Source organism: Oncorhynchus keta, chromosome 12 (genome assembly GCF_023373465.1).
Source record: "Oncorhynchus keta strain PuntledgeMale-10-30-2019 chromosome 12, Oket_V2, whole genome shotgun sequence".
Taxonomy (NCBI): domain Eukaryota; kingdom Metazoa; phylum Chordata; class Actinopteri; order Salmoniformes; family Salmonidae; genus Oncorhynchus; species Oncorhynchus keta.
The window spans coordinates 35151329-35177581 of NC_068432.1; the positions used below are offsets into that span (position 1 = coordinate 35151329).

General features: G+C 44.0%; 1 protein-coding gene across 1 annotated transcript; it reads right to left on the reverse strand.

Moving 5' to 3' along the window:
• Nucleotides 1–247: 247 nt before the first annotated feature.
• Nucleotides 248–16507, reverse strand: LOC118391716 (glial cell line-derived neurotrophic factor-like). Its single transcript, XM_035783217.2, has 3 exons — nucleotides 15765–16507; nucleotides 13864–14094; nucleotides 248–3628 (listed from the first exon to the last, which is right to left on the reverse strand). Exons 2-3 carry the CDS (start codon nucleotides 14066–14068, stop codon nucleotides 3054–3056), a joined length of 780 nt encoding a protein of 259 aa, XP_035639110.1. The 5' UTR covers nucleotides 14069–14094; nucleotides 15765–16507; the 3' UTR covers nucleotides 248–3053.
• Between the last annotated feature and the right edge of the window lie 9746 nt (nucleotides 16508–26253).

Sequence of the window (26253 nt, forward strand, 5' to 3'; positions counted from 1 at the left end):
ATTGTAGCAAAGTGTCATTTCTTCAGTGTTGTCACATGAAAAGATATACTCAAATATTTACTAAACTGTGAGGGGTGTACTCACTTGTGTGATATACTGTATATTTTCACTTGTAAGTGTATTAAAGTAGTCAAAAGTGTAGTATTTGTTCCCACATTCCTATCAAACCTGTGACTCTACAAAGTTGTTGTATGCATTTGCAGTTTGTTTTGGTTATAATATATAATATATGCCATTTAGCAGACGCTTTTATCCAAAGCGACTTACATTCATGTGTGCATACATTCTACGTATGGGTGGTCCCGGGGATCGAACCCACTACCCTGGCGTTACAAGCGCCATGCTCTACCAACTGAGCTACAGTTCGGATGATGTTTTTCCCAATAGTAAATCATATACTGTGGAATTTTGGAGTCACTTTTATTGTAAATAAGAATATAATGTGTTTCGGGAACACTTCTGCATTAATGTGGTCCCTAGTAATGATTACGGATAATCATGAATGAATCGTGAATAATGATGAGTGAGAAAGTTAGACATAAATATCATACCCCCCCAAAAAATGTTAACCTCCCCTGTTGGTAAAGATGAGAGGTTAGCATGTCTTGGAGGTATGACCTTCGTATCTCTAACTTTATCATTGTGTGCTAGGAATATGGGACCAAATATAACATTTCTGACCACTTCAATACACGTGTGTGATTCTGTACAAATATTTATGACACCTTCAAATGGTAGGACGAGATACACAGAGATTACATTTTTAAACGGATAAACAGAATGTTGGAAAATACCCTAAAATAAAAAGTGACATTCTGTACTGTCACCTCATATGAAGTATTTGATCTCAAAGTGAAAATGCTGGAGTATAGACCCAAATGAAAAGTTTAAGCTTCACTGTCCAAATAAATTTGTAGGGGAGTGCATGTCGATTTGGCTAAGAGAGGCAGAGCCTAGATCGCCCTTAAATGGTCTTAAGCACTGGTGTTCCAGTGGGAGTAGTGGGCTAAGCTGCATGTTAGAGGATTTTTTTCAAACAAACCCCAGATTAGTAAGAAAAAGCAGAGACCATAGAGACAGAGACACTCCCAAGAACGCTAAAGCCTACTGAGACAGTAACCACTACGAAGTTTTTGCCCAGACTTGGTGTAGAGCCAGGACCAGGCTGAAGGGTTGTGGGTAACAGACCCTGGCAGCCAAGTGTACATGCATACCATCAACTTCTGCACTGCACTGTGATGGCCAAAGGACAGTGGGTCCCTTTTCCACAGTCTAGCGTCAAGGTTTTTACTGACTGCTTCTATGATGCTTCTATGAGATTTTCTGTGCTACAATCACTCCTGGCTAGCTTTTATGTAGCATTTTGTAAAAAGTTTAGTAACACATTACTTTGCAAATGGTGTGATAGAAAGAGAATGTAAGTGAATTGAAAGCAGTGGGCCTGAAGGCTGGCCATATCCAACCTGTACTGCACCACTTCTCTAGCAATGAGGTCATTTTGTTATTCTGTCTATAAAAAAAGAGGATGTCTTGAAATAATGTGGAGAGTGTCATTGTAAAGAAAGCTACACAGCTCTCCGGGATAACCACTGGCAGTACGACTTTATGCCTAGAAAATAAACAATGAATGCAGGCTTTGTATGTTCCTTTGTAAACCGATAATGGCGTGCCATGATTTTGGCAGTAGTCTTGTTTACCCATCTACTTGGTTAGAGTGAGGAGCAGCTGACTGGTGTCTCCCAGGCCCTCAGCCCCTAACGTCCCAGGCTGCTCAGCCCTCTCTGCTTTCCATTAGTGACAAATGAGGAACACTGTCAAAGACGCTCAAACCTGGCATCATTCAAAAGGATCGAAAGCAGAGATAAGATTTGTAAGTTTTGAAAAAGGTTGGAATTGGTCCACTCCACCCTGTCTCTTCCTTTCTGCGCCCCCTCTCTAAATCGATAGCCTCTGTTATTCTCATAAAATCTATGATGTTTTGGAATCGGCAGTGGGTTTAGGATTAACTACCATGGATTACAGACTTTGTACAGCATTTTGAAACTGAGGGATGAGTTTGATTAGTTATGGTTGCACCTTGAATCCGGTTGTTTCAGCACAATCTGATTCTACTTAGAAAACACATGCTCCACTTTGGTACCATCCGGGACAAAACAGAGCTTAAATAAATAAGAAAAACAAACATTTCTTTCATAAAATGGACTGCAATAAATAACAATAAGTTAATTCAATCTTAATAAATACATCTTGTGTGTGTGTATATATATATATATATATGTATATATATATATAAATTGTAAATATATTGGATTTTACATCGATGTGTCGTACCAGACTGTCTCTTTGCTATAGGACTAAACCAGTCAACAGGTTCCCTCGTTCATTGTGAATGTAAACGTTAAGCTCCAGTCTGTGCAGTGAAACCAGAACACTCTGGACTGCAGCTGGAAATACTTGTCAAGAAGAGTTCTGCTCTCACTGTATGCCTCATGATCTGACTACGGAAAAACAGACGTTTTTGAGGAACAATATCCTGAATTCCTCTGATTCCGTCTCAGCAGCTCCATTGCAGGCAAGCCTGTGAGTGTAACAGCATGGTTCCAAAGGGAAATGAGAGCGTATCCCCTGTAGGCGTCCAAGAACGCCATCCAATCATGAAGTGAATACTGAGCTGAATTGACAACGTCTCTTGTAAAGACGTTACGCTGAATTTCTAAGTAATTAAAATTCTATGTAATTATAGCATAGAGGAGTCCCTTCTCCACTGTGACCTGATCTGGGCTCTAAATCAGCCTAATTACTGGAGGTTTGGGGACCACACCATCCCTGTTCACCCCACAGCAGCCTCTCAGGAGTGGGACACAGGACATGCTAATACTGTCCATGGTTCCTAAGACACCACTGGAGTGGACTGTATCCGTCTCATGTTCCCTTCTTTTCCCATGTGTTCCTTCATTCCAAGAGGCAGTACCAGCCTCTGAGAGGCTTTATGTTACTGCTCCTTCTCCTTTCTGTCTGTCTGTTAACCTTTCTTTCATTCGTCTCTCCCAGAGTCAGACACAGCCACATTTGCGGGCGGAATGCTTCCGCAGAATGTGGTAGTCCTCGTTGTTGTCATCCAGGAATGACAGATCATCGTCAAACGTGATTGGTCGACAGCAGGTGCGGGAGGGTGTGTCCTTGACCAGCTTCTTGTTGTGGGTGAGGTTGTTGAGGATCTTGTCATAGTTGGTCTCTGCATCTGAACAAGGCCCGCTGCAGTACCGGAAGATCAGCTCCTCTTTGGTCCGGTAGCCCAACCCTAAGTCTGTGACGTTGAGATGGACCTCTTTTAGCAAGCAGCCTCGGCCTTCAACCGGCTTCATCCGCTGCTCCCCTCTTTCACTGCTCCTCCCTTTGCCCCCTCGCCCCCGACCCTTCTTCTCCCCACGCCCTCCTCTCCCCACTCCTCTCCCTCCCCCTCTTCGGTCTATGTTTGCTGCTCCTCTCTGTCTCCCCTGCTCTCTCTGCTCCCTCCTTCCCCTTGAGCCGCCGGCGGGCTCTGATGATCTTCTCAGTCTGCCAATGGTAGCCTTGATAAAATCCATTACATCCTCAAACTGGTCCGGATATGGGCCTGTGATGTCATCTTTAAGAGAGAGAGGATGCAAAGAGGAAATTACTGATAATGCAATAGTGAATTCAATGCAATAAAATGACAACACATAGAGTCGTAATAAACAATAGAAGTAAAAATAGTAATGACAACAATTTGAATGTTAAATCAATATTGAGCATCTCCATGACAAAGTAGCAATGCTTCGATAACTGTTACAGCTGACAGTGCCATACAGAGGATTGTTTTAGTTTTCCTCAGTCATTTTAGGCAAAGCCATATATTAAGAGTTCAGCCAGGTTTTATTCTCGCCATGTTGGTGATGTAACAATATGTCAGTGCCTCTGACAGTTCCCTATGAAATGACCCACTGCAAACAAGCAAAACAGAGTAGCGAATTTAACAGACATTTTTATTGATTGGCATTGGGGATAATGTGTCTCCAAGTCTGTACTGTGTTGTGGTGTCGACAAATTGCATATCTGCTTTCACTGGACATCTTCATAGGTTTTGAAACTATCAGAGAAACAGAACAACATCAATTATCACTTAGCTACGGCTATGGAGGAGAAAGTGGCGCTCTCAGAACATTCAGACACAAACCGTATTGGCACAAGTCTTCTCTAAATGTGACTCTGATCTTAGTTCTAGGTCTTGGAATGGACATCCTTCTCTTTCCCTTTTAAAACATTGAATCAGAGTTTACAGCACCTCCAGAAGGGAATCATACGGAATGTGACATTGAGTAAGAGCAGATCTCTAAGAGCACCTATTCTGCTTAAAATTCAAAACATGCAGGGAGCCCTCTGCCCTCTGCAGAGGGGAACAATAAGAGACCCAGAGAGTCCTGATCCTTATGTAATACATGTTGATTCTATTATAGTGTAAACCCCCTCCTGCTCCACAGCGCATAAGCATCTTGCAACCCACTCAGAAGAAAACATTATTGTGAAATGACTCAATTAGTATGGCACTATTACCCAACAGCAATCAGGTGTATGACGTTTTTATTATGTTTTAATGTGCCTGCGTGTATGTTTGTGCATCTGTGTATTTGGTCGGTGGAGGTAAGGTTAGAAGAGGGGCTATGCTGGCCTTGACATGTTTCCTCCAGGCCTCAGTTGACTGGCCTGTGTGTGGTGGGCACAGGGCATCCAGACATGTTCTGTAGTGTGTCTGTCTGGCAGGTGGAGATGTCAGAAACCCAGCCTCTCTATGGTGGTGGGTGTCACCTGTCTCACCCGTCCCACTACCAGGGAACAGGTAATCTGATCCACCCAGGTCCAAAGCTGATTGGGCCGTATCGGGTAAGCCAGGGGCCAATCTGTTTAGACACCCTGTGCCTTTTTTATTTAGACACCTCCTATTGTGTGTCTATCAGCTGATAAAGAGCAGACAGACAGGGGTAGGTACAATTCTATGTTAGCAGACAGACAGGGTAGGTACTATTCTATTTCAGCAGACACACAGGGGTAGGTAATATTCTATGTTAGCAGACAGACAGGGGTAAGTACAATTCTATGTTAGCAGACAGACAGGGGTAGGTACAATTCTATGTTAGCAGACAGACAGGGGTAGGTACAATTCTATGTTAGCAGACAGACAGGGGTAGGTACTATTCTATGTCAGCTGACAGACAGGGGTAGGTACAATTCTATGTTAGCAGACAGACAGTGATAGGTACTATTCTATGCCAGCTGACAGACAGTGGTAGGTACTATTCTGTGCCAGCTGACAGACAGGGGTAGGTACTATTCTATGCCAGCTGGCAGACAGTGGTAGGTACTATTCTATGCCAGCAGACAGACAGGGGTAGGTACTATTCTGTTTCAGCAGACACACAGGGGTAGGTACTATTCTATGTTAGCAGACAGACAGGGGTAGGTACAATTCTATGTTAGCAGACAGACAGGGGTAGGTACTATTCTATGTCAGCTGACAGACAGGGGTAGGTACAAATCTATGTTAGCAGACAGACAGTGATAGGTACTATTCTATGCCAGCTGACAGACAGTGCTAGGTACTATTCTGTGCCAGCTGACAGACAGTGGTAGGTACTATTCTATGTTAGCAGACAGACAGGGGTAGGTACTATACTATGCCAGCTGACAGACAGTGGTAGGTACTATTCTATGCCAGCAGACAGACAGTGGTAGGTACTATTCTATGCCAGCTGACAGACAGTGGTAGGTACTATTCTATGCCAGCAGACAGACAGTGGTAGGTACTATTCTATGCCAGCTGACCTACAGTGGTAGGTACTATTCTATGCCAGCTGACAGACAGGGGTAGGTACTATTCTATGTTAGCAGACAGACAGGGGTAGGTACAATTCTATGTTAGCAGACAGACAGGGGTAGGTACAAATCTATGTTAGCAGACAGACAGGGGTAGGTACTATTCTATGTCAGCTGACAGACAGGGGTAGGTACAATTCTATGTTAGCAGACAGACAGTGATAGGTACTATTTTATGCCAGCTGACAGACAGGGGTAGGTACTATTCTATTTCAGCTGATAGACGGGGGTTGGTACTATTCTATGCCAGCTGACAGACAGGGGTAGGTACTATTCTATGTTAGCAGACAGACAGGGGTAGGTACTATTCTATGCCAGCTGACAGACAGTAGTAGGTACTATTCTATGCCAGCAGACAGACAGTGGTAGGTACTATTCTATGTCAGCTGACAGACAGGGGTAGGTACAATTCTATGTTAGCAGACAGACAGTGATAGGTACTATTCTATGCCAGCTGACAGACAGGGGTAGGTACAATTCTATGTTAGCAGACAGACAGTGATAGGTACTATTCTATGCCAGCTGACAGACAGGGGTAGGTACTATTCTATGTCAGCTGACAGACAGGGGTAGGTACAATTCTATGTTAGCAGACAGACAGTGATAGGTACTATTCTATGCCAGCTGACAGACAGTGGTAGGTACTATTCTGTGCCAGCTGACAGACAGGGGTAGGTACTATTCTATGCCAGCTGACAGACAGGGGTAGGTACTATTCTATGCCAGCTGACAGACAGTGGTAGGTACTATTCTGTGCCAGCTGACAGACAGGGGTAGGTACTATTCTATGCCAGCTGACAGACAGGGGTAGGTACTATTCTATGCCAGCTGACAGACAGTGGTAGGTACTATTCTGTGCCAGCTGACAGAGAGTGGTAGGTACTATTCTGTGCCAGCTGACAGACAGGGGTAGGTACTAGTCTATGCCAGCTGACAGACAGGGGTAGGTACTATTCTATGCCAGCTGACAGACAGTGGTAGGTACTATTCTATGTTAGCTGACAGACAGGGGTAGGTACTATTCTATGCCAGCTGACAGACAGGGGTAGGTACTATTCTATGCCAGCTGACAGACAGTGGTAGGTACTATTCTGTGCCAGCTGACAGACAGTGGTAGGTACTATTCTGTGCCAGCTGACAGACAGGGGTAGGTACTATTCTATGCCAGCTGACAGACAGGGGTAGGTACTATTCTATGCCAGCTGACAGACAGTGGTAGGTACTATTCTGTGCCAGCTGACAGACAGTGGTAGGTACTATTCTGTGCCAGCTGACAGACAGGGGTAGGTACTATTCTATGCCAGCTGACAGACAGGGGTAGGTACTATTCTATGCCAGCTGACAGACAGTGGTAGGTACTATTCTATGCCAGCTGACAGACAGGGGTAGGTACTATTCTATGCCAGCTGGCAGACAGTGGTAGGTACTATTCTATGCCAGCAGACAGACAGGGGTAGGTACTATTCTATGCCAGCTGACAGACAGGGGTAGGTACTATTCTATGCCAGCTGGCAGACAGTGGTAGGTACTATTCTATGCCAGCTGACAGACAGGGGTAGGTACTATTCTATTTCAGCAGACACACAGGGGTAGGTACTATTCTATGTTAGCAGACAGACAGGGGTAGGTACAATTCTATGTTAGCAGACAGACAGGGGTAGGTACTATTCTATGTCAGCTGACAGACAGGGGTAGGTACAATTCTATGTTAGCAGACAGACAGTGATAGGTACTATTCTATGCCAGCTGACAGACAGTGGTAGGTACTATTCTATGTTAGCAGACAGACAGGGGTAGGTACTATTCTATGCCAGCTGGCAGACAGTGGTAGGTACTATTCTATGCCAGCAGACAGACAGGGGTAGGTACTATTCTATTTCAGCAGACACACAGGGGTAGGTACTATTCTATGTTAGCAGACAGACAGGGGTAGGTACAATTCTATGTTAGCAGACAGACAGGGGTAGGTACTATTCTATGTCAGCTGACAGACAGGGGTAGGTACTATTCTATGTTAGCAGACAGACAGGGGTAGGTACAATTCTATGTTAGCAGACAGACAGTGATAGGTACTATTCTATGCCAGCTGACAGACAGTGGTAGGTACTATTCTGTGCCAGCTGACAGACAGGGGTAGGTACTATTCTATGCCAGCTGACAGACAGTGGTAGGTACTATTCTATGCCAGCAGACAGACAGTGGTAGGTACTATTCTATGCCAGCTGACCTACAGTGGTAGGTACTATTCTATGTTAGCAGACAGACAGGGGTAGGTACTATTCTATTTCAGCTGATAGACGGGGGTTGGTACTATTCTATGCCAGCTGACAGACAGGGGTAGGTACTATTCTATGCCAGCTGACAGACAGGGGTAGGTACTATTCTATTTCAGCTGATAGACGGGGGTAGGTACTATTCTATGCCAGCTGACAGACAGGGGTAGGTACTATTCTATGTTAGCAGACAGACAGGGTTAGGTACTATTCTATGTCAGCTGACAGACAGGGGTAGGTACAATTCTATGTTAGCAGACAGACAGTGATAGGTACTATTCTATGCCAGCTGACAGACAGTGATAGGTACTATTCTATGTTAGCAGACAGACAGTGGTAGGTACTATTCTGTGCCAGCTGACAGACAGGGGTAGGTACAATTCTATGTTAGCAGACAGACAGTGATAGGTACTATTCTATGCCAGCAGACAGACAGTGATAGGTACTATTCTATGTTAGCAGACAGACAGTGGTAGGTACTATTCTGTGCCAGCTGACAGACAGGGGTAGGTACTATTCTATGCCAGCTGACAGACAGGGGTAGGTACTATTCTATTTCAGCTGATAGACGGGGGTAGGTACTATTCTATGCCAGCTGACAGACAGGGGTAGGTACTATTCTATGTTAGCAGACAGACAGGGGTAGGTACTATTCTATTTCAGCTGATAGACGGGGGTAGGTACTATTCTATGCTAGCAGACAGACAGGGGTAGGTACTATTCTATGTTAGCTGACAGACAGGGGTAGGTACTATTCTATTTCAGCTGATAGACGGGGGTTGGTACTATTCTATGCCAGCTGACAGACAGGGGTAGGTACTATTCTATGCCAGCTGACAGACAGTGGTAGGTACTATTCTATGTTAGCAGACAGACAGGGGTAGGTACTATTCTATGCCAGCAGACAGACACTGGTAGGTAATATTCTGTGCCAGCTGACAGACAGGGGTAGGTACTATTCTATGCCAGCTGACAGACAGGGGTAGGTACTATTCTATGCCAGCTGACAGACAGTGGTAGGTACTATTCTATGTTAGCAGACAGACAGGGGTAGGTACTATTCTATGCCAGCTGACAGACAGTGGTAGGTACTATTCTATGCCAGCAGACAGACAGTGGTAGGTACTATTCTATGCCAGCTGACCTACAGTGGTAGGTACTATTCTATGCCAGCTGACAGACAGTGATAGGTACTATTCTATGCCAGCTGACAGACAGTGGTAGGTACTATTCTGTGCCAGCTGACCTACAGTGGTAGGTACTATGCTATGCCAGCTGACAGACAGGGGTAGGTACTATTCTATTTCAGCTGATAGACGGGGGTTGGTACTATTCTATGCCAGCTGACAGACAGGGGTAGGTACTATTCTATGTTAGCAGACAGACAGGGGTAGGTACTATTCTATGCCAGCTGACAGACAGTAGTAGGTACTATTCTATGCCAGCAGACAGACAGTGGTAGGTACTATTCTATGCCAGCTGACCTACAGTGGTAGGTACTATTCTATGCCAGCTGACAGACAGTGATAGGTACTATTCTATGCCAGCTGACAGACAGTGGTAGGTACTATTCTGTGCCAGCTGACCTACAGTGGTAGGTACTATGCTATGCCAGCTGACAGACAGGGGTAGGTACTATTCTATTTCAGCTGATAGACGGGGGTTGGTACTATTCTATGCCAGCTGACAGACAGGGGTAGGTACTATTCTATGTTAGCAGACAGACAGGGGTAGGTACTATTCTATGCCAGCTGACAGACAGTAGTAGGTACTATTCTATGCCAGCAGACAGACAGTGGTAGGTACTATTCTATGCCAGCTGACCTACAGTGGTAGGTACTATTCTATGCCAGCTGACAGACAGTGATAGGTACTATTCTATGCCAGCTGACAGACAGTGGTAGGTACTATTCTGTGCCAGCTGACCTACAGTGGTAGGTACTATGCTATGCCAGCTGACAGACAGGGGTAGGTACTATTCTATGTTAGCAGACAGACAGGGGTAGGTACTATTCTATGCCAGCTGACAGACAGTGGTAGGTACTATTCTATGCCAGCAGACACACAGGGGTAGGTACTATTCTATGTCAGCTGACAGACAGGGGTAGGTACAATTCTATGTTAGCAGACAGACAGTGGTAGGTACTATTCTATGTTAGCAGACAGACAGTGGTAGGTACTATTCTATGTTAGCAGACAGACAGTGGTAGGTACTATTCTATGCCAGCTGACAGACAGGGGTAGGTACTATTCTATGCCAGCTGACAGACAGGGGTAGGTACTATTCTATGCCAGCTGACAGACAGGGGTAGGTACTATTCTATGTTAGCAGACAGACAGTGGTAGGTACTATTCTATGCCAGCTGACAGACAGGGGTAGGTACTATTCTATGTTAGCAGACAGACAGTGGTAGGTACTATTCTATGCCAGCTGACAGACAGGGGTAGGTACTATTCTATGCCAGCTGACAGACAGGGGTAGGTACTATTCTATGCCAGCTGACAGACAGGGGTAGGTACTATTCTATGTTAGCAGACAGACAGTGGTAGGTACTATTCTATGCCAGCTGACAGACAGGGGTAGGTACTATTCTATGTCAGCTGACAGACAGTGGTAGGTACTATTCTATGCCAGCTGACAGACAGGGGTAGGTACTATTCTATGTCAGCTGACAGACAGGGGTAGGTACTATTCTATGCCAGCTGACAGACAGGGGTAGGTACTATTCTATGCCAGCTGACAGACAGGGGTAGGTACTATTCTATGTTAGCAGACAGACAGTGGTAGGTACTATTCTATGCCAGCTGACAGACAGGGGTAGGTACTATTCTATGTCAGCTGACAGACAGGGGTAGGTACTATTCTATGCTAGCAGACACACAGGGGTAGGTACTATTCTATGTCAGCTGACAGACAGGGGTAGGTACAATTCTATGTTAGCAGACAGACAGTGGTAGGTACTATTCTATGCCAGCTGACAGACAGGGGTAGGTACTATTCTATGTTAGCAGACAGACAGTGGTAGGTACTATTCTATGCCAGCTGACAGACAGGGGTAGGTACTATTCTATGTCAGCTGACAGACAGGGGTAGGTACTATTCTATGTTAGCAGACAGACAGGGGTAGGTACTATTCTATTTCAGCTGATAGACAGGGGTAGGTACTATTCTATTTCAGCAGACAGACAGGGGTAGGTACTATTCTATGTTAGCAGACAGACAGGGGTAGGTACTATTCTATTTCAGCTGATAGACAGGGGTAGGTACTATTCTATGCTAGCAGACACACAGGGGTATGTACTATTCTATTTCAGCTGATAGACAGGGGTAGGTACTATTCTATTTCAGCTGATAGACAGGGGTAGGTACTATTCTATGCCAGCAGACAGACAGGGGTAGGTACTATTCTATTTCAGCAGACAGACAGGGGTAGGTACTATTCTATTTCAGCTGATAAAGGGGGGTTGGTACTATTCTATGTCAGCTGACAGACAGGGGTAGGTACTATTCTATGCCAGCTGACAGACAGTGATAGGTACTATTCTATGTCAGCTGACAGACAGGGGTAGGTACTATTCTATGTCAGCTGACAGACAGTGATAGGTACTATTCTATGTCAGCTGACAGACAGGGGTAGGTACTATTCTATGCCAGCTGACAGACAGTGGTAGGTACTATTCTATGTCAGCTGACAGACAGGGGTAGGTACTATTCTATATCAGCTGACAGACAGGGGTAGGTACTATTCTATGTCAGCTGACAGACAGGGGTAGGTACTATTCTATATCAGCTGACAGACAGGGGTAGGTACTATTCTATATCAGCTGACAGACGGGGGTAGGTACTATTCTATGTCAGCTGACAGACAGTGATAGGTACTATTCTATGTCAGCTGACAGACAGGGGTAGGTACTATTCTATGTCAGCTGACAGACAGGGGTAGGTACTATTCTATATCAGCTGACAGACAGGGGTAGGTACTATTCTATGCCAGCTGACAGACAGGGGTAGGTACTATTCTATGTCAGCTGACAGACAGGGGTAGGTACTATTCTATATCAGCTGACAGACAGGGGTAGGTACTATTCTATGCCAGCTGACAGACAAGTGAAGTGTTCTGCAGCAAAACCGCCCAAAATACAGAAACACCTCCTGGCTCTCCCATGCACCTGTTTCAAACGTTCTCTAGAATCATGTTTTTATGATTTAGAGATCAGCTCTGAAGCCTGCCAGTGTAAAGCTCCACTGAGACCAAAGTGAAGTCCTGACAAGGATCCGACAGGGACCAAAATATGATTTACTATTAACAACTTCATCCGTTTTCTAGCCTAGTTGTGCATGCTCCAGAAGCCTTGTACATGTTTTCTGCAGACACAAGTATCTCTAGAGGCTGTGGATCAGCTGCAGAGACACTTGCCTCCAAAGATGACTTGGAATGGGTACAAGAGTCATCGCTTACCACAGACATTGCAACTGAAACAAAAGGCCAAAACCTCCCATTGAATTCCAGGGTTGTTTACACCTTGGTGCATTGTTAATGGTCTTAAGTTACAGAACAGGCCGAGGGGATGTCACTCACCGCCGCTAACTGAATATGAGGTGAGGGGGAAACATTTCTCTGGTCTAAATGTTCCATGTTTCATCTACAGCTTATATTTTGTACAGACAAGACAGGTTCATGCTGTTTTATACAAATTGAATTCCTTGCCCTCGCAGCTGCTAAAATGAACAACATAAATACAATATTGAGCTTTCCCTTGTTGCTTCTTACTCCATATAGTCCATTCTTTCTCCTGTGATCGGCATCTGTTTTGTGGTTCCTCTACTGTAACTTGGTTGGGGAAGGGGGGGGTGCTTTGTTTTCCTAACAGGGAGAGGGCACAAATACCGCAGTCCCAGAGAGGCAGGGTTGAAGATAAACAAGGCAGTAGAAATGTCAGTGCTCAACTCTGTTTAGGACTGAGGCGCTGCAGTCACTATTTCTTGCTCCTTCTGCCTCATGGATGTTTTGACCCCAGTGTGATGCTGCCCACAGTAGCAGAGAAGGCTGCTCAAACCTGCTGTTAGACAAACTACTGCTCCTCCTCTGAATCAGGCACTCAGCAGGGTTCATCAATGACTGGTCTGGCCTCCGTTCAAGGGCGCTTCACACTATCAGGCATCAATTACATTGACTGCTGTCCCTTTATTTGGGATAAGCTTGCCTTGCTACAATGTGGTTCATAGCAAAAGGCAGTAGCAAGACTTTACCCACCAAAAACCAAGTGTAACCCCAGAGAGCCTGTTCTTACCAGGGGAGCACCCTGGTGCAATATGTAACACATGGCAACCTATGGCCATGGTAAACAGATAAGTATCCTCTCTGTTTGGGTTACATGTTTGGACTGAATGTAGCACGTTTGGTTTTGGTAATGAGGCAATTTGAACACACTGAGTACCAAACAATACATGGTATGTTTAATGTATGGTGTGTCACCCTCTTTAAACCCATATTCACTTCAAGAAACAGAACCAGTTGAGGACTGAGTACTGCAGTCACATTAATGCTACGGTTTTGCAACAGAGTCTCATCAAGCAACTTTAATAGTCTTCTATAAGAAATTATAATTTTCCTGAAGATGGTCTGATCTTATGCAGAAGAAAGTATGTTTGACACTTCAGTAGGTGAAAAAACAATGTATCAGAATCTTGACTTACATTTTTCTTCCATGGAAATCTCTTGCAGGCTGTGAGACTCCGACTGGAACTCTGGCTCTGGTTCCTCCACAGACGGGGACAGAGAATCACTATGCCAATCTGAGTAGTGTGCTCTTTTGGCAGGCTGAAGGTTTTGGTAAAGGGGGCGTGTGGAGACGGAGCTCAGGAACAACAAACACGTGGCCAAAACATCCCATAACTTCATCTTAGACTCAGTTCCTATGAAGGAATCTGCAAGAAAACGAGACGGATGTGTGAGTTGGATCCTACTTTACAGTAATCAAACATTTCCGAATTGGATTGAACTATTAATATAAGTGTAGGCTGTAGACACAGTGCCAAAAGGGGGTTGGTTTGGTCATCTTTCAATAGGGGGTTGGTTTGGTCATCTTTCAATAGGGGGTTGGTTTGGTCATCTTTCAATAGGGGGTTGGTTTGGTCATCTTTCAATAGGGGGTTGGTTTGGTCATCTTTCAATAGGGGGTTGGTTTGGTCATCTTTCAATAGGGGGTTGGTTCGGTCATCTTTCAATAGGAGGTTGGTTGGTCATCTTTCAATAGGGGGTTGGTTCGGTCATCTTTCAATAGGGGGTTGGTTTGGTCATCTTTCAATAGCGAGAACTGGAAAATTGTACAAATTGATAAAATGTATAAAAATGCTGGGCAGGCCATTATTGTGGTTACCATGGCTATGCCCCCATAGGATGACAATGCCTCCATCCACACGGCACAAGAGGTCCCTGAATAGTTTGATGAGCATAAAAACAATGTAAATCATATGCCATGGCCGTCTCAGACACCAGATCTCAACTCAATTGAATACTTATGGGAGATTCTGAAGCGGCGCCTAGGACAGCGTTTTCCACCATGGTCAACAAAACACCAAATGATGGAATTTCCCGTAGAAGAATTGAGGTCTCCGATAGAGTTCCAGACACTTGTAGAATCTATGGTGAGGTGCATTGAAGCTGTTCTGGCTGGTGGTGGCCCAACGCCCTAAGAAACTTTATGTTGGTGTTTATTTTGCCAGTTACCTGTCGTTATTTGTATGACGTTTTGTTGGCTAACTGGGGTTCCAAATGAACAAACTTCAGAGAGCATTATTTACATTTGATCAAATTTGTATTTTTCCATTTAAAGGTCAAATATGTCTAGAAGGTTATAAACACTATATGTAACTATAAACTGTTACCACATTGGTATTTAGGTTTAAATAGACTAGATATAATCTATTAATATCATTTAATACATGACTATCCTATTACTTTAGGGTCCTCCATAGCTTCTGCATGATATAAATATTGATAATCACAATAATTTTTGAATGATTGTTTTTGTGCCAAGATATTTCTGCATGTCTATGAATTTCCATTCTGGCCTAAACAACACCTCGATTACAACTAATTTTAAACCTATTTCAGAGAGAATTTATGAGTGCGTGTTACTGAAATAGGTGGCCGCCACAGGCGTAGGGTGCGCCTTTACTCCAAAATGTGTTTATGGACACACCATGCATAGCGCATTGGCTACTGTCCAGCAGAAAGGTTACACAAGACCAAATGTTGACATGAATTCGCCAGATGGTGAATCCCTGGCCAATTAATTATTACCTTGGCTCTTGTTAATTAATTGAGCATTGTCTGCAGCTAAAGTTTGTCCACTTTTAATTGTGCAGCTAACACCGATTTTTTTATACACAGCTTTTACACGATTGATGCATTTGTCCTTTCGAAGATAATAATTGATGAATGCGTTTTTGTATTTTGTAGGCTAGACATTCAGAATGTCCAATAGCCTCAAAATGAATGTATCAATATCATAGGCATACGACAGCCTACACACATGCATCGAAATGACTCAATACTACTGAACAACCAATAACTGTGAATGTACTGTGCTTACCTTAAATCTGGCCCTTGCAGACCTGCAATTGGTATCAGTATTAAAATCCAACACACAGCGATGCATTTAACGTTCCGTGGTGCGTCAGAAGCAGCCCAAGTTGTATCCAAAGGATATATTCAGACTGTAAAATTGTATCTTATCACATATATCCGATGCGTTCATCCGATGCGTTTAATGTAATTTACAATGTAAAAATGACCCTGAAAATGAATGCAACAAGGCTTGATGAGTGGCTTCTCGTATACAGAGCAGCCAACCATGTGTCTGCCCACAGGTAGGCTACGCGCTGGAGTGACTGGCTGGGCAAAGTGCCGCTGCGCTCTCTCTCCAGTCGCTCAGTCGCAAACTAATTGGATTCTGGTTTCCACATTGGATATCCGAGATAGATCCACCATCACCAACTGCAAGGAGTCAAATGAAGACATCGGCTTTCCCGACGCAGGGAGTGGACCAGTTCGCGAAAGCCGAGGCGCAGGGAAACGTACAGAAAACTCGCGTTAGGGAGACCGTTAAGTGTTACTTTTGACCCTTTTCATGAGAGAAAATGTCATAAATAACGTTCGTAACATCCACCAGAGCAACATGTATGATCATGAAGATTTACGCGATGTTTTCATATCCCCAATGTATTCTAATAAAAAATTAGGGCAATGATGTGTATTCTCCATTATATCCAAGGTGTCCGCGTGAGGAGTGAGATGGCTGTCCACATGCGGGCTCTTCAGGCTGGCACTGGCAGTACAGATGTGCAGCTGTCTGCGCATTACACCATACCGGGCGCAGAGAGCGGTTTGGATAGATTTATAGCTTTAGGCACGCTGACGTTTCGAAGTGTCCGCCCTTCTTTTCTCGACCTCTGCAAGACCAAACAGTAAGTAGAGACAGAAGTCCACTCCAACACACATCTCCAAAACACCCATGGCACTCCATTTGCTGGGTCGCAGTTTTGGGATGTCTTGAGGATTATGTCACTCTCCTGATGTCCTCGGGTTAGATTTCAGTAATGCGGAAGGCGATTTGGAGACATTCGGTTGCGATACATGTTCCTTGCCTAAACTGATCTTCACCGCGCGCGCTGGGTGTCGGGTTCGGTCTGGTGGCTACACACAGCTCAAATTAGGATGCTCACCACTCGTATTTACTTGGAAGCACAAATACATGCTACTCATAACTATTCAGATGCACGCTATAGGTCGCAACAAATGGTCACTTAATAATCCGTGCTTGGTGTCGTTATCCCTGCAGGGGTCTATGTGAGCCACAATAGAGGCACCATAGGCCTTCTGGGATATGGCACCTGAGAGGCCTGGTCCATTAACCCTCATCATTTACACTCAACAATCTCCTTTCATCTTTAGGAGGTCCACATTCATCCAGGTTTAACCCAACTGTTTATGAATTTATGTGAATTTAGTATTGATGAGTTAGAAGGTACCCCCATCAAAATAGAAAAACCGTCCAAACACAGCACACATGTTTTATTAGAGAGAGCAGGACTTCGTTTCTGTTTGACAGGCAAATTACAGAGGGAAATTTCTGAATGTCGACAAAAGGGATGCAAATCCTACTGTTGACACTGTAAATCCCCTGGTGATATGATTTAGCTTGTTTAGATCATTCATTGGTAATAAAGGTGCGTACTTGTTAGCTCCAGGACTGGAATATCATGTCAATACATGCATTCTCTAATATGGTTTTGCCCTGGTTACCCTGTGTCCTCTTGGTATTGAGTCCTTTCTACATACACACAATACTGTAGATTCCTCACTGGCATGTTCTCTTCTGAAGCTATGCATTTCATTGTTGCTATATCATTAACAGACTGTGAGTAATAGGTGCACCAATAACCTGTCAAGAGGCATACAATTGTCTAAATCCATATAATGTAGGTGTAAAGACACCTATGACTGACTGTGTGCTGCTTACTATATCTCATAATTATGCCTAAACCACAGCATAACTATTTTTTTTCAGTGAATCACTTTTAAGTGTTGTGTCTGTGTAAGAATGTAGGATGTTTCAAAAGCCAAGGGAGGGATATCCTCTACCAAGGTGTAGTACAACATAATAATTGAATAACCAGTAGTTTATAAGTGCAGGTGCAGGCTAAGGGAGTATAGGACATATTTACAGAGTGGATCATAAGACGCTTTTACAAAAACTATAGTATATTGATTTACAGTACACAGAAGATGGGTGGGGTTATTCTTATTTGCATTCCCAGTATCTTCTCTCCTCTGTCCATGGTACATCCCTTTCTTGATGTTAACTTTTAAGCATTTGCACAACCCCACTGACCTGTTTTAACTACATTGTCTAGAACCTTAAAACAAATAGGGGTCAAAAGTGACCTATTCTGCCTGTGTTTACTCTGATGCTGAGAGGTTATGGCCTACATCTGCACCGTGGATCAGGTTTACACACCTAAACAGTATAGTCTCCCATCCACTAGCTCTGCCTGTGTTTACTCTGATGCTGAGAGGTTATGGCCTACATCTGCACCGTGGATCAGGTTTACACACCTAAACAGTATAGTCTCCCATCCACTAGCTCTACATGTGTTTACTCTGATGCTGAGAGGTTATGGCCTACATCTGCACCGTGGATCAGGTTTACACACCTAAACAGTATAGTCTCCCATCCACTAGCTCTACATGTGCTTCATCTCAGGATGATCTGTATTCACTATTCATTTCTGTTGGTATTCCAAATGGTTGTTTGATGTCATCAGTCACTAATTGATTCACTAATTGATTCATGTCATGTTACAGGATTAAAGGTTGATAGTCAGGTTTTTTGTCACATACACACCGGATAGGTGCAGTGAAATGTGTTCTTTTACAGGATCCGCCATAGTAGTACAGCACTCCTGGAGCAAATTAGGGTTAAAGGGATACTTCAGGATTTTGGCAATGAGGCCACTTATCTACTTCCCAGAGTCAGATGAACTCGTGGATACCATTTTTGTCTCTGCATGCAGTTTAAAGGAAGTCGCTAACTAAATTGCTTCCAACACTCTACTCAGCAAACTGGATGCAGTTTATCACAGTGCCATCCGTTTTGTCACTAAAGCACCTTATACCACCCACCACTGCGACTTGTATGCTCTAGTCGGCTGGCCCTCTCTACATATTCGTCGCCAGACCCACTGGCTCCAGGTCATCTACAAGTCCATGCTAGGTAAAGCTCCGCCTTATCTCAGTTCACTGGTCACGATGGCAACACCCATCCGTAGCATGCGCTCCAGCAGATTTATCTCACTGATCATCCTTAAAGCCAACACCTCATTTGGCCGCCTTTCGTTCCAGTTCTCTGCTGCCTGTGACTGGAACGAATTGCAAAAATCGCTGAAGTTGGAGACTTTTATCTCCCTCACCAACTTCAAACATCTGCTATCTGAGCAGCTAACCGATCGCTGCAGCTGTACATAGTCTATCAGTAAATAGCCCACCCATTTTTACCTACCTCATCCCCATACTGTTTTTTTTTATTTACTTTTCTGCTCTTTTGCACACCAATATTTCTACCTGTAAATGACCATCTGATCATTTATCACTATTAATCTGCAAAGTTGTAATTATTTGCCTACCTCCTCATGCCCTTTGCACACAATGTATATAGACTCCCCCTTTTTTTCTTTTTTTTTCTACTGTGTTATTGACTTGTTAATTGTTTATTCCATGTGTAACTCTGTGTTGTCTGTTCACACTGCTATGCTTTATCTTGGCCAGGTCGCAGTTGCAAGTGAGAACTTGTTCTCAACTAGCCTACCTGGTTAAATAAAGGTGAAATAAAAAAATAAAAACTAGCTCTAGTGTAATTGCTAACTAGTGTTAGCGCAATGACTGGAAGTCTATGTGCTAGCATGCTGCTGTAGTAGATAGTCATTGTTCTAACTTACGCTAGTTTGGATTGGCTCATGTAACAACCTATAAATTCCTTCATGCTGGACACAGAGACATGAACATGGTATCCAGAGGTTCATCTGACTCTGGGGAAGTATATAAAGGACTTCATTGTAAAAATCCCAAGTATCCCTTTAAGTGCCTTGCTCAAGGGCACTTAAATAGTGTTGACAGTAAAAGATGGCGGAAACCATTTAACTACAGGCTGATACAAGTACCATGTGTCTGTGGGTGAATCTGTTGACATTTGAAGGGAGGCACTCATTCCATAGTGAAGTCCTATCCCCTGCTTCTCCACTGAGATGGCATTATATTTAAAGGTCCAATGCAGCCGTTTTTATCTCAATATCAAATCATTTCTGGGTAACAATGAAGTATCTTACCATGATTGTTTTAAATTAAAATGGTCAAAAACAAACAAAAATAGCTTCTTAGCAAAGTGCAATTTCTCAAGCAAGAATTTTGCTAGGACTGTCTGGGAGTGGTTTTAGTTGGGAAGGGAAAACTGAAAATTTGCTGTTATTGGCAGAGAGGTTTAGAACTCTTTCTTATTGGTCTATTAACAAATTTACCGCTTGGTGATGTCGCCATGGAAGGCCAAATCTCCCTCTCACCAAAACAGGCAGACATTTCAGGCGTTCTTTTCAAACAGCTGTTACACTAAAAGGGCATAATCATAATTTTCACAATTTCACATTATTATTGCAACCTCATAGTGTGGAAATATATATAAAATACAAGAAAATCACGTTTTTGACTGCACTAGGCCTTTATGCGGTGCAGTCATAATTGGCGCACTGCCCAGTCCCCCTGATTTAGGTCTTGCCATGAGAGTCAAATCAAATCAAATCCAATTTTATTTGTCACATACATGGTTAGCAGATGTTAATGCGAGTGTAGAGAAATGCTTGTGCTTCTAGTTCCGACAATGCAGTAATAACCAACAAGTAATCTAACTAACAATTCCATAACTACTGTCTTATACACAGTGTAAGGGGATAAAGAATATGTACGTAAAGATATATGAATGAGTGATGGTACAGAGCAGCATAGGCAAGATACAGTAGATGGTATCGAGTACAGTATATACATATGAGATGAGTATGTAAACAGTGGCATAGTTAAAGTGGCTAGTGATACATGTATTACATAAGGATGCAGTAGATGATATAGAGTACAGTATATACGTATACATATGAGATGAATAATGTAGGGTATGTAAACATTATATTAGGTAGCATTGTTTAAAGTGGCTAGTGATATATTTTACATCATTTCCCATCAATTCCCATTATTAAAGTGGCTGGAGTTGAGTCAGTGTCAGTGTGTTGGCAGCAGCCACTCAATGTTAGTGGTGGCTGTTTAACAGTCTGATGGCCTTGAGATAGAAGCTGTTTTTCAGCTTCAGAACAGGCAGTGGCTCGGGTGGTTGTTGTTCTTGATGATCTTTATGGCCTTCCTGTAACATCGGGTGGTGTAGGTGTCCTGGAGGGCAGGTAGTTTGCCCCCGGTGATGCGTTGTGCAGACCTCACTACCCTCTGGAGAGCCTTACGGTTGTGGGCGGAGCAGTTGCCGTACCAGGCGGTCAAACAGCCCGCCAGGATGCTCTCGATTGTGCATCTGTAGAAGTTTGTGAGTGCTTTTGGTGACAAGCCGAATTTCTTCAGCTTCCTGAGGTTGAAGAGGCGCTGCTGCGCCTTCTTCACGATGCTGTCTGTGTGAGTGGACCAATTCAGTTTGTCTGTGATGTGTATGCAGAGGAACTTAAAACTTGCTACCCTCTCCACTACTGTTCCATCGATGTGGATAGGGGGGTGTTCCCTCTGCTGTTTCCTGAAGTCCACAATCATCTCCTTAGTTTTGTTGACGTTGAGTGTGAGGTTATTTTCCTGACACCACACTCCGAGGGCCCTCACCTCCTCCCTGTAGGCCGCCTCGTCGTTGTTGGTAATCAAGCCTACCACTGTTGTGTCGTCCGCAAACTTGATGATTGATTTGGAGGCGTGCGTGGCCACGCAGTCGTGGGTGAACAGGGAGTACAGGAGAGGGCTCAGAACGCACCTTTGTGGGGCCCCAGTGTTGAGGATCAGCGGGGTGGAGATGATGTTGAGCTTGATGACGATTTTGGAGGGTACTATGGTGTTGAATGCCGAGCTGTAGTCGATGAACAGCATTCTCACATAGGTATTCCTCTTGTCCAGATGGGTTAGGGCAGTGTGCAGTGTGGTTGAGATTGCATCGTCTGTGGATCTATTTGGGCGGTAAGCAAATTGGAGTGGGTCTAGGGTGTCAGGTAGGGTGGAGGTGATATGGTCCTTGACTAGTCTCTCAAAGCACTTCATGATGACGGAAGTGAGTGCTACGGGGCGGTAGTCGTTTAACTCAGTTACCTTAGCTTTCTTGGGAACAGGAACAATGGTGGCCCTCTTGAAGCATGTGGGAACAGCAGACTGGTATAGGGATTGATTGAATATGTCCGTAAACACACCGGCCACCTGGTCTGCGCATGCTCTGAGGGCGCGGCTGGCGATGCTGTCTGGGCCTGCAGCCTTGCGAGGGTTAACACGTTTAAATGTCTTACTCACCTCGGCTGCAGTGAAAGAGAGTCTGCATGTTTTCGTTGCAGGCCGTGTCAGTGGCACTGTATTGTCCTCAAAGCGGGCAAAAAAGTTATTTAGTCTGCCTGGGAGCAAGACATCCTGGTCCGTGACTGGGCTGGTTTTCTTCCTTGTAGTCCGTGATTGACTGTAGACCCTGCCACATGCCTCTTGAATTGAGATTGTACTTTGTCTCTGTACTGACGCTTAGCTTGTTTGATAGCCTTGCGGAGGGAATAGCTGCACTGTTTGTATTCGGTCATGTTACCAGTCACCTTGCCCTGATTAAAAGCAGTGGTTCGCGCTTTCAGTTTCACGCGAATGCTGCCATCAATCCACGGTGTCTGGTTAGGGAATGTTTTAATCGTTGCTATGGGAACGACATCTTCAACGCACGTTCTAATGAACTCGCACACCGAATCAGCGTATTCGTCAATGTTGTTATCTGTTGTTATCTGACGCAATACGAAACATATCCCAGTCCACATGATGGAAGCGGTCTTGGAGTGTGGAGTCAGCTTGGTCGGACCAGCGTTGGACAGACCTCAGCGTGGGAGCTTCTTTTTTTAGTTTCTGTCTGTAGGCAGGGATCAACAAAATGGAGTCGTGGTCAGCTTTTCCGAAAGGAGGGCGGGGCAGGCCTTATATGCGTCGCGGAAGTTAGAGTAACAATGATCCAAGGTTTTTCCACCCCTGGTTGCGCAATCGATATGCTGATAAAATTTAGGGAGTCTTGTTTTCAGATTAGCCTTGTTAAAATCCCCAGCTACAATGAATGCAGCCTCCGGATAAATGGATTCCACGGCTGTGATTATAATCGAAGAGAATTCTCTTGGTAGATAATGTGGTCGACATTTGATTGTGAGGAATTCTAAATCAGGTGAACAGAAGGATTTGAGTTTCTGTATGTTTCTTTCATCACACCATGTCTCGTTAGACATAAGGCATACTATTTCTTCTGGGCATTATTGACTGTCAGAGCTGTGTGTGCATGTGTCTGTGCTGCTCTGGGTTTGGCCAAATGTTTGGCTTGGTGTTGGTGCCTCCAGGATGGATGCCCATTGACCATGGACATCTAGATACAATACATCACATATCCTTTATGGAAGAAGCGGTTACTAGTGATTACTATTAACAAACCATGACAAACAAACACAACCATAAAAACAAGAATAAACAGAATTACATATTGATGCCCATTTTCCCTGTTACGGTCAACAATAATGACAACAATGATTCATATGCTGTCTGCTACCAACAAGCCCAGTAATGTCACAGTCAAGCTGGTGTGTTCAGTAACAGGTAGCAACAAAGCCAAAATATACAACAAAAAGTGGTCCTGAACTAGAGCCTTCATAGAGAGTTGGGTCTTTAAGTGATTTAAAGGGATGAGTATTTTTAATGTGGAGGGGCTGAGAATTCCACAGAAGTGGAGAGGGGGGCTGTCCCCTGTGGGGAGGTGGGCTGTCCCCTGTGGGGTATGGGGGCAGTAAGGATGTCACGGCTCTCGTCATAATGAGAATCGGACCAAAGCGCAAGTGTTGGTAAGTGTTCATGATTTTATTTGATCACAAAACACTCAAACAAAATAAACAAGAGGGAAAACCAAAACTGTTCTGTAAGGAGCATAGCATAAACTCTACAGAAAACAACTACCCACAAAACACAGGTGGGAAAAAGGCTGCCTAAGTATGATTCCTAATCAGAAACAACGATAGACAGCTGTCCCTGATTGAGAACCATACCCGGCCAAAACATAGAAATAAAGAAACTAGAATGCCCACCCTAGTCACACCCTGGCCTAACCAAAATAGAGAATAAAAGCCTCTCTATGGCCAGGGCGTGACAAAGGAGACCAGGGTCAGAGCCCAGGAGCTGCTAGAGTGACTTGAGGTCAGTTACCAGTCCACTCAAACTGATTCGTAGAGTACTTCTCACAATAACATTGTCACCAAGCTTCGAATACGTTACGGAAAGCCAGTGGAGGTGTTGTGTTGGAAGGGGAGAATAGCTTTTATGGTGTGATAACCCCAAAAAAACAGCAGGGGAACTAGATATTTGGGAATTATCAAACAGCTTTCTCTGGCTGGCACTGGGGAAGTGTGTCTCAACTTTGCATGACTGGGCAACAACACAGGTTCTGATTGAAGATGGTTATGCCAGTGCACAGAGCCAGTGAAGTTAGAAGAGATGCAATATTATTATTAATATCAAGTCTCGTCACAGAGAACAGCTGAGAGAGGTTGATCCAATAGCAACTCTGGAATACAATCAACAATTATCATAAAAAGCAATCAATCACTTTCGGTGACGTGGTCTTTTAATTTGAGATGCGTTCATAAGGATGTTAATCACAGAGCTCTCTGATGTCAGAGACTAGTTGAACATGACCAGCTGAAAGACAGACAGAGTGTGTATTGTTAAGTGGATTAGACTGGAGCTAGACTGGGGTGACACCACAGACTTCCTCATACTGCCCTCTCTCTGGACCTCTGATACTAACATTAAACGAGGTAGTAGTGGGTCCCCAAAAAAGTCCTCATTTTAGAAAGCGCCTTTGTTTGAGAATACAGCACAGACCATTGCCATTGCCCCCCCCCCTGTATGAAATATGAATTGTTTTGGAGGAGTAACATGAGTAATCTGAACGAATCACCACCACATGGGGTGTGAGGAAGAGACTCGTGACTGAGTTGTAAGTGCTTTCTTTTGTCATTAGGCGTTCAATCAATCCCTAAATTCAACCCCAGTGTTTAAAATAACTAGTCACAAAGAGTTTGGGGACTTTTTGGGACAGCTTTGGGTCTTGTCATGTGGTGGGTTTCATTGTGTGTGTGTATCATACAGGGCAGAGGAAAGCTGATTAACAGGGGTCATCACACTAAACTGTTGATAACTGTTGATAGTCGCAAAAACCATCAAGCGCTATGATGAAACTGCCTCTCATGTGGACCGCCACAGGAAATGGAAGACCCAGAGTTACCTCTGCTGCAGAGGATAAGTTCATTAGAGGTACCAGCCTCAGAAATTGCAGCCCAAATAAATGTTTCACAGAGTTCAAGTAACAGACACATCTCAACATCAACTGTTCAGAGGAGACTGTGTGAATCAGGCCTTCAGGGTCGAATTGCTGCAAAGAAACCACTACTAAAGGACACCAATAAGAAGAAGAGACTTGCTTAGGCCAAGAAATACGAGCAATGGACATTAGACCGGTGGAAATCTGTCCTTTGGTCTGAGTCCAAATCTTTATTTTTGGTTCCAACCATAGTGTCTTTGTGAGATGCAGAGTAGGTGAACGGATGATCTCCGCATGTGTGGTTCCCACCGTGATGCATGGAGGAGAAGTTGTGATGGTGTGGAGGTGCTTTGTCTGGTGACACTGTCAGTGATTTATTTAGAATTCAAGGTACACTTAACCAGCATGGCTACCACAGCATTCTGCAGCAATACGCCATCCCATCTGGTTTGTGCTTAGTTGGACTATCATTTGTTTTTCAACAGGACAATGACCCACCTCCAGGCTGTGTAAGGGCTATTTGATGAAGAAGTAGAGTGCTGCATCAGATGACCTGGCCTCCACAATCACCTGACCTCAACCCAATTGAGATGGTTTGGGATGAGTTGGACCGCAGAGTGAAGGAAAAGCAGCCAACAAGTGCTCAGCATACTTGGGAACTCCTTCAAGACTCTTGGAAAAGCATTCCAGGTGAAGCTGGTTGAGAGAATGCCAAGAATGTGCAAAGTTGACATCAAGACAAGGAAAGGGTGGCTCCTTTGAAGAATCTAAAATATATTTTGATTTGTTTAACACTTTTTTGGTTACTACACGATTCCGTATGTGTTACTTCATAGTTTTGATGTCTTCACTCTTATTCTACAATGCAGAAAATAGGTTTAAAACCTTTTTTTTTTACTTGAATGAGTAGGTGTTTCTAAACTTTTGACTGGTACTGTATATCTAAAGATACTCCTAGAAGGCG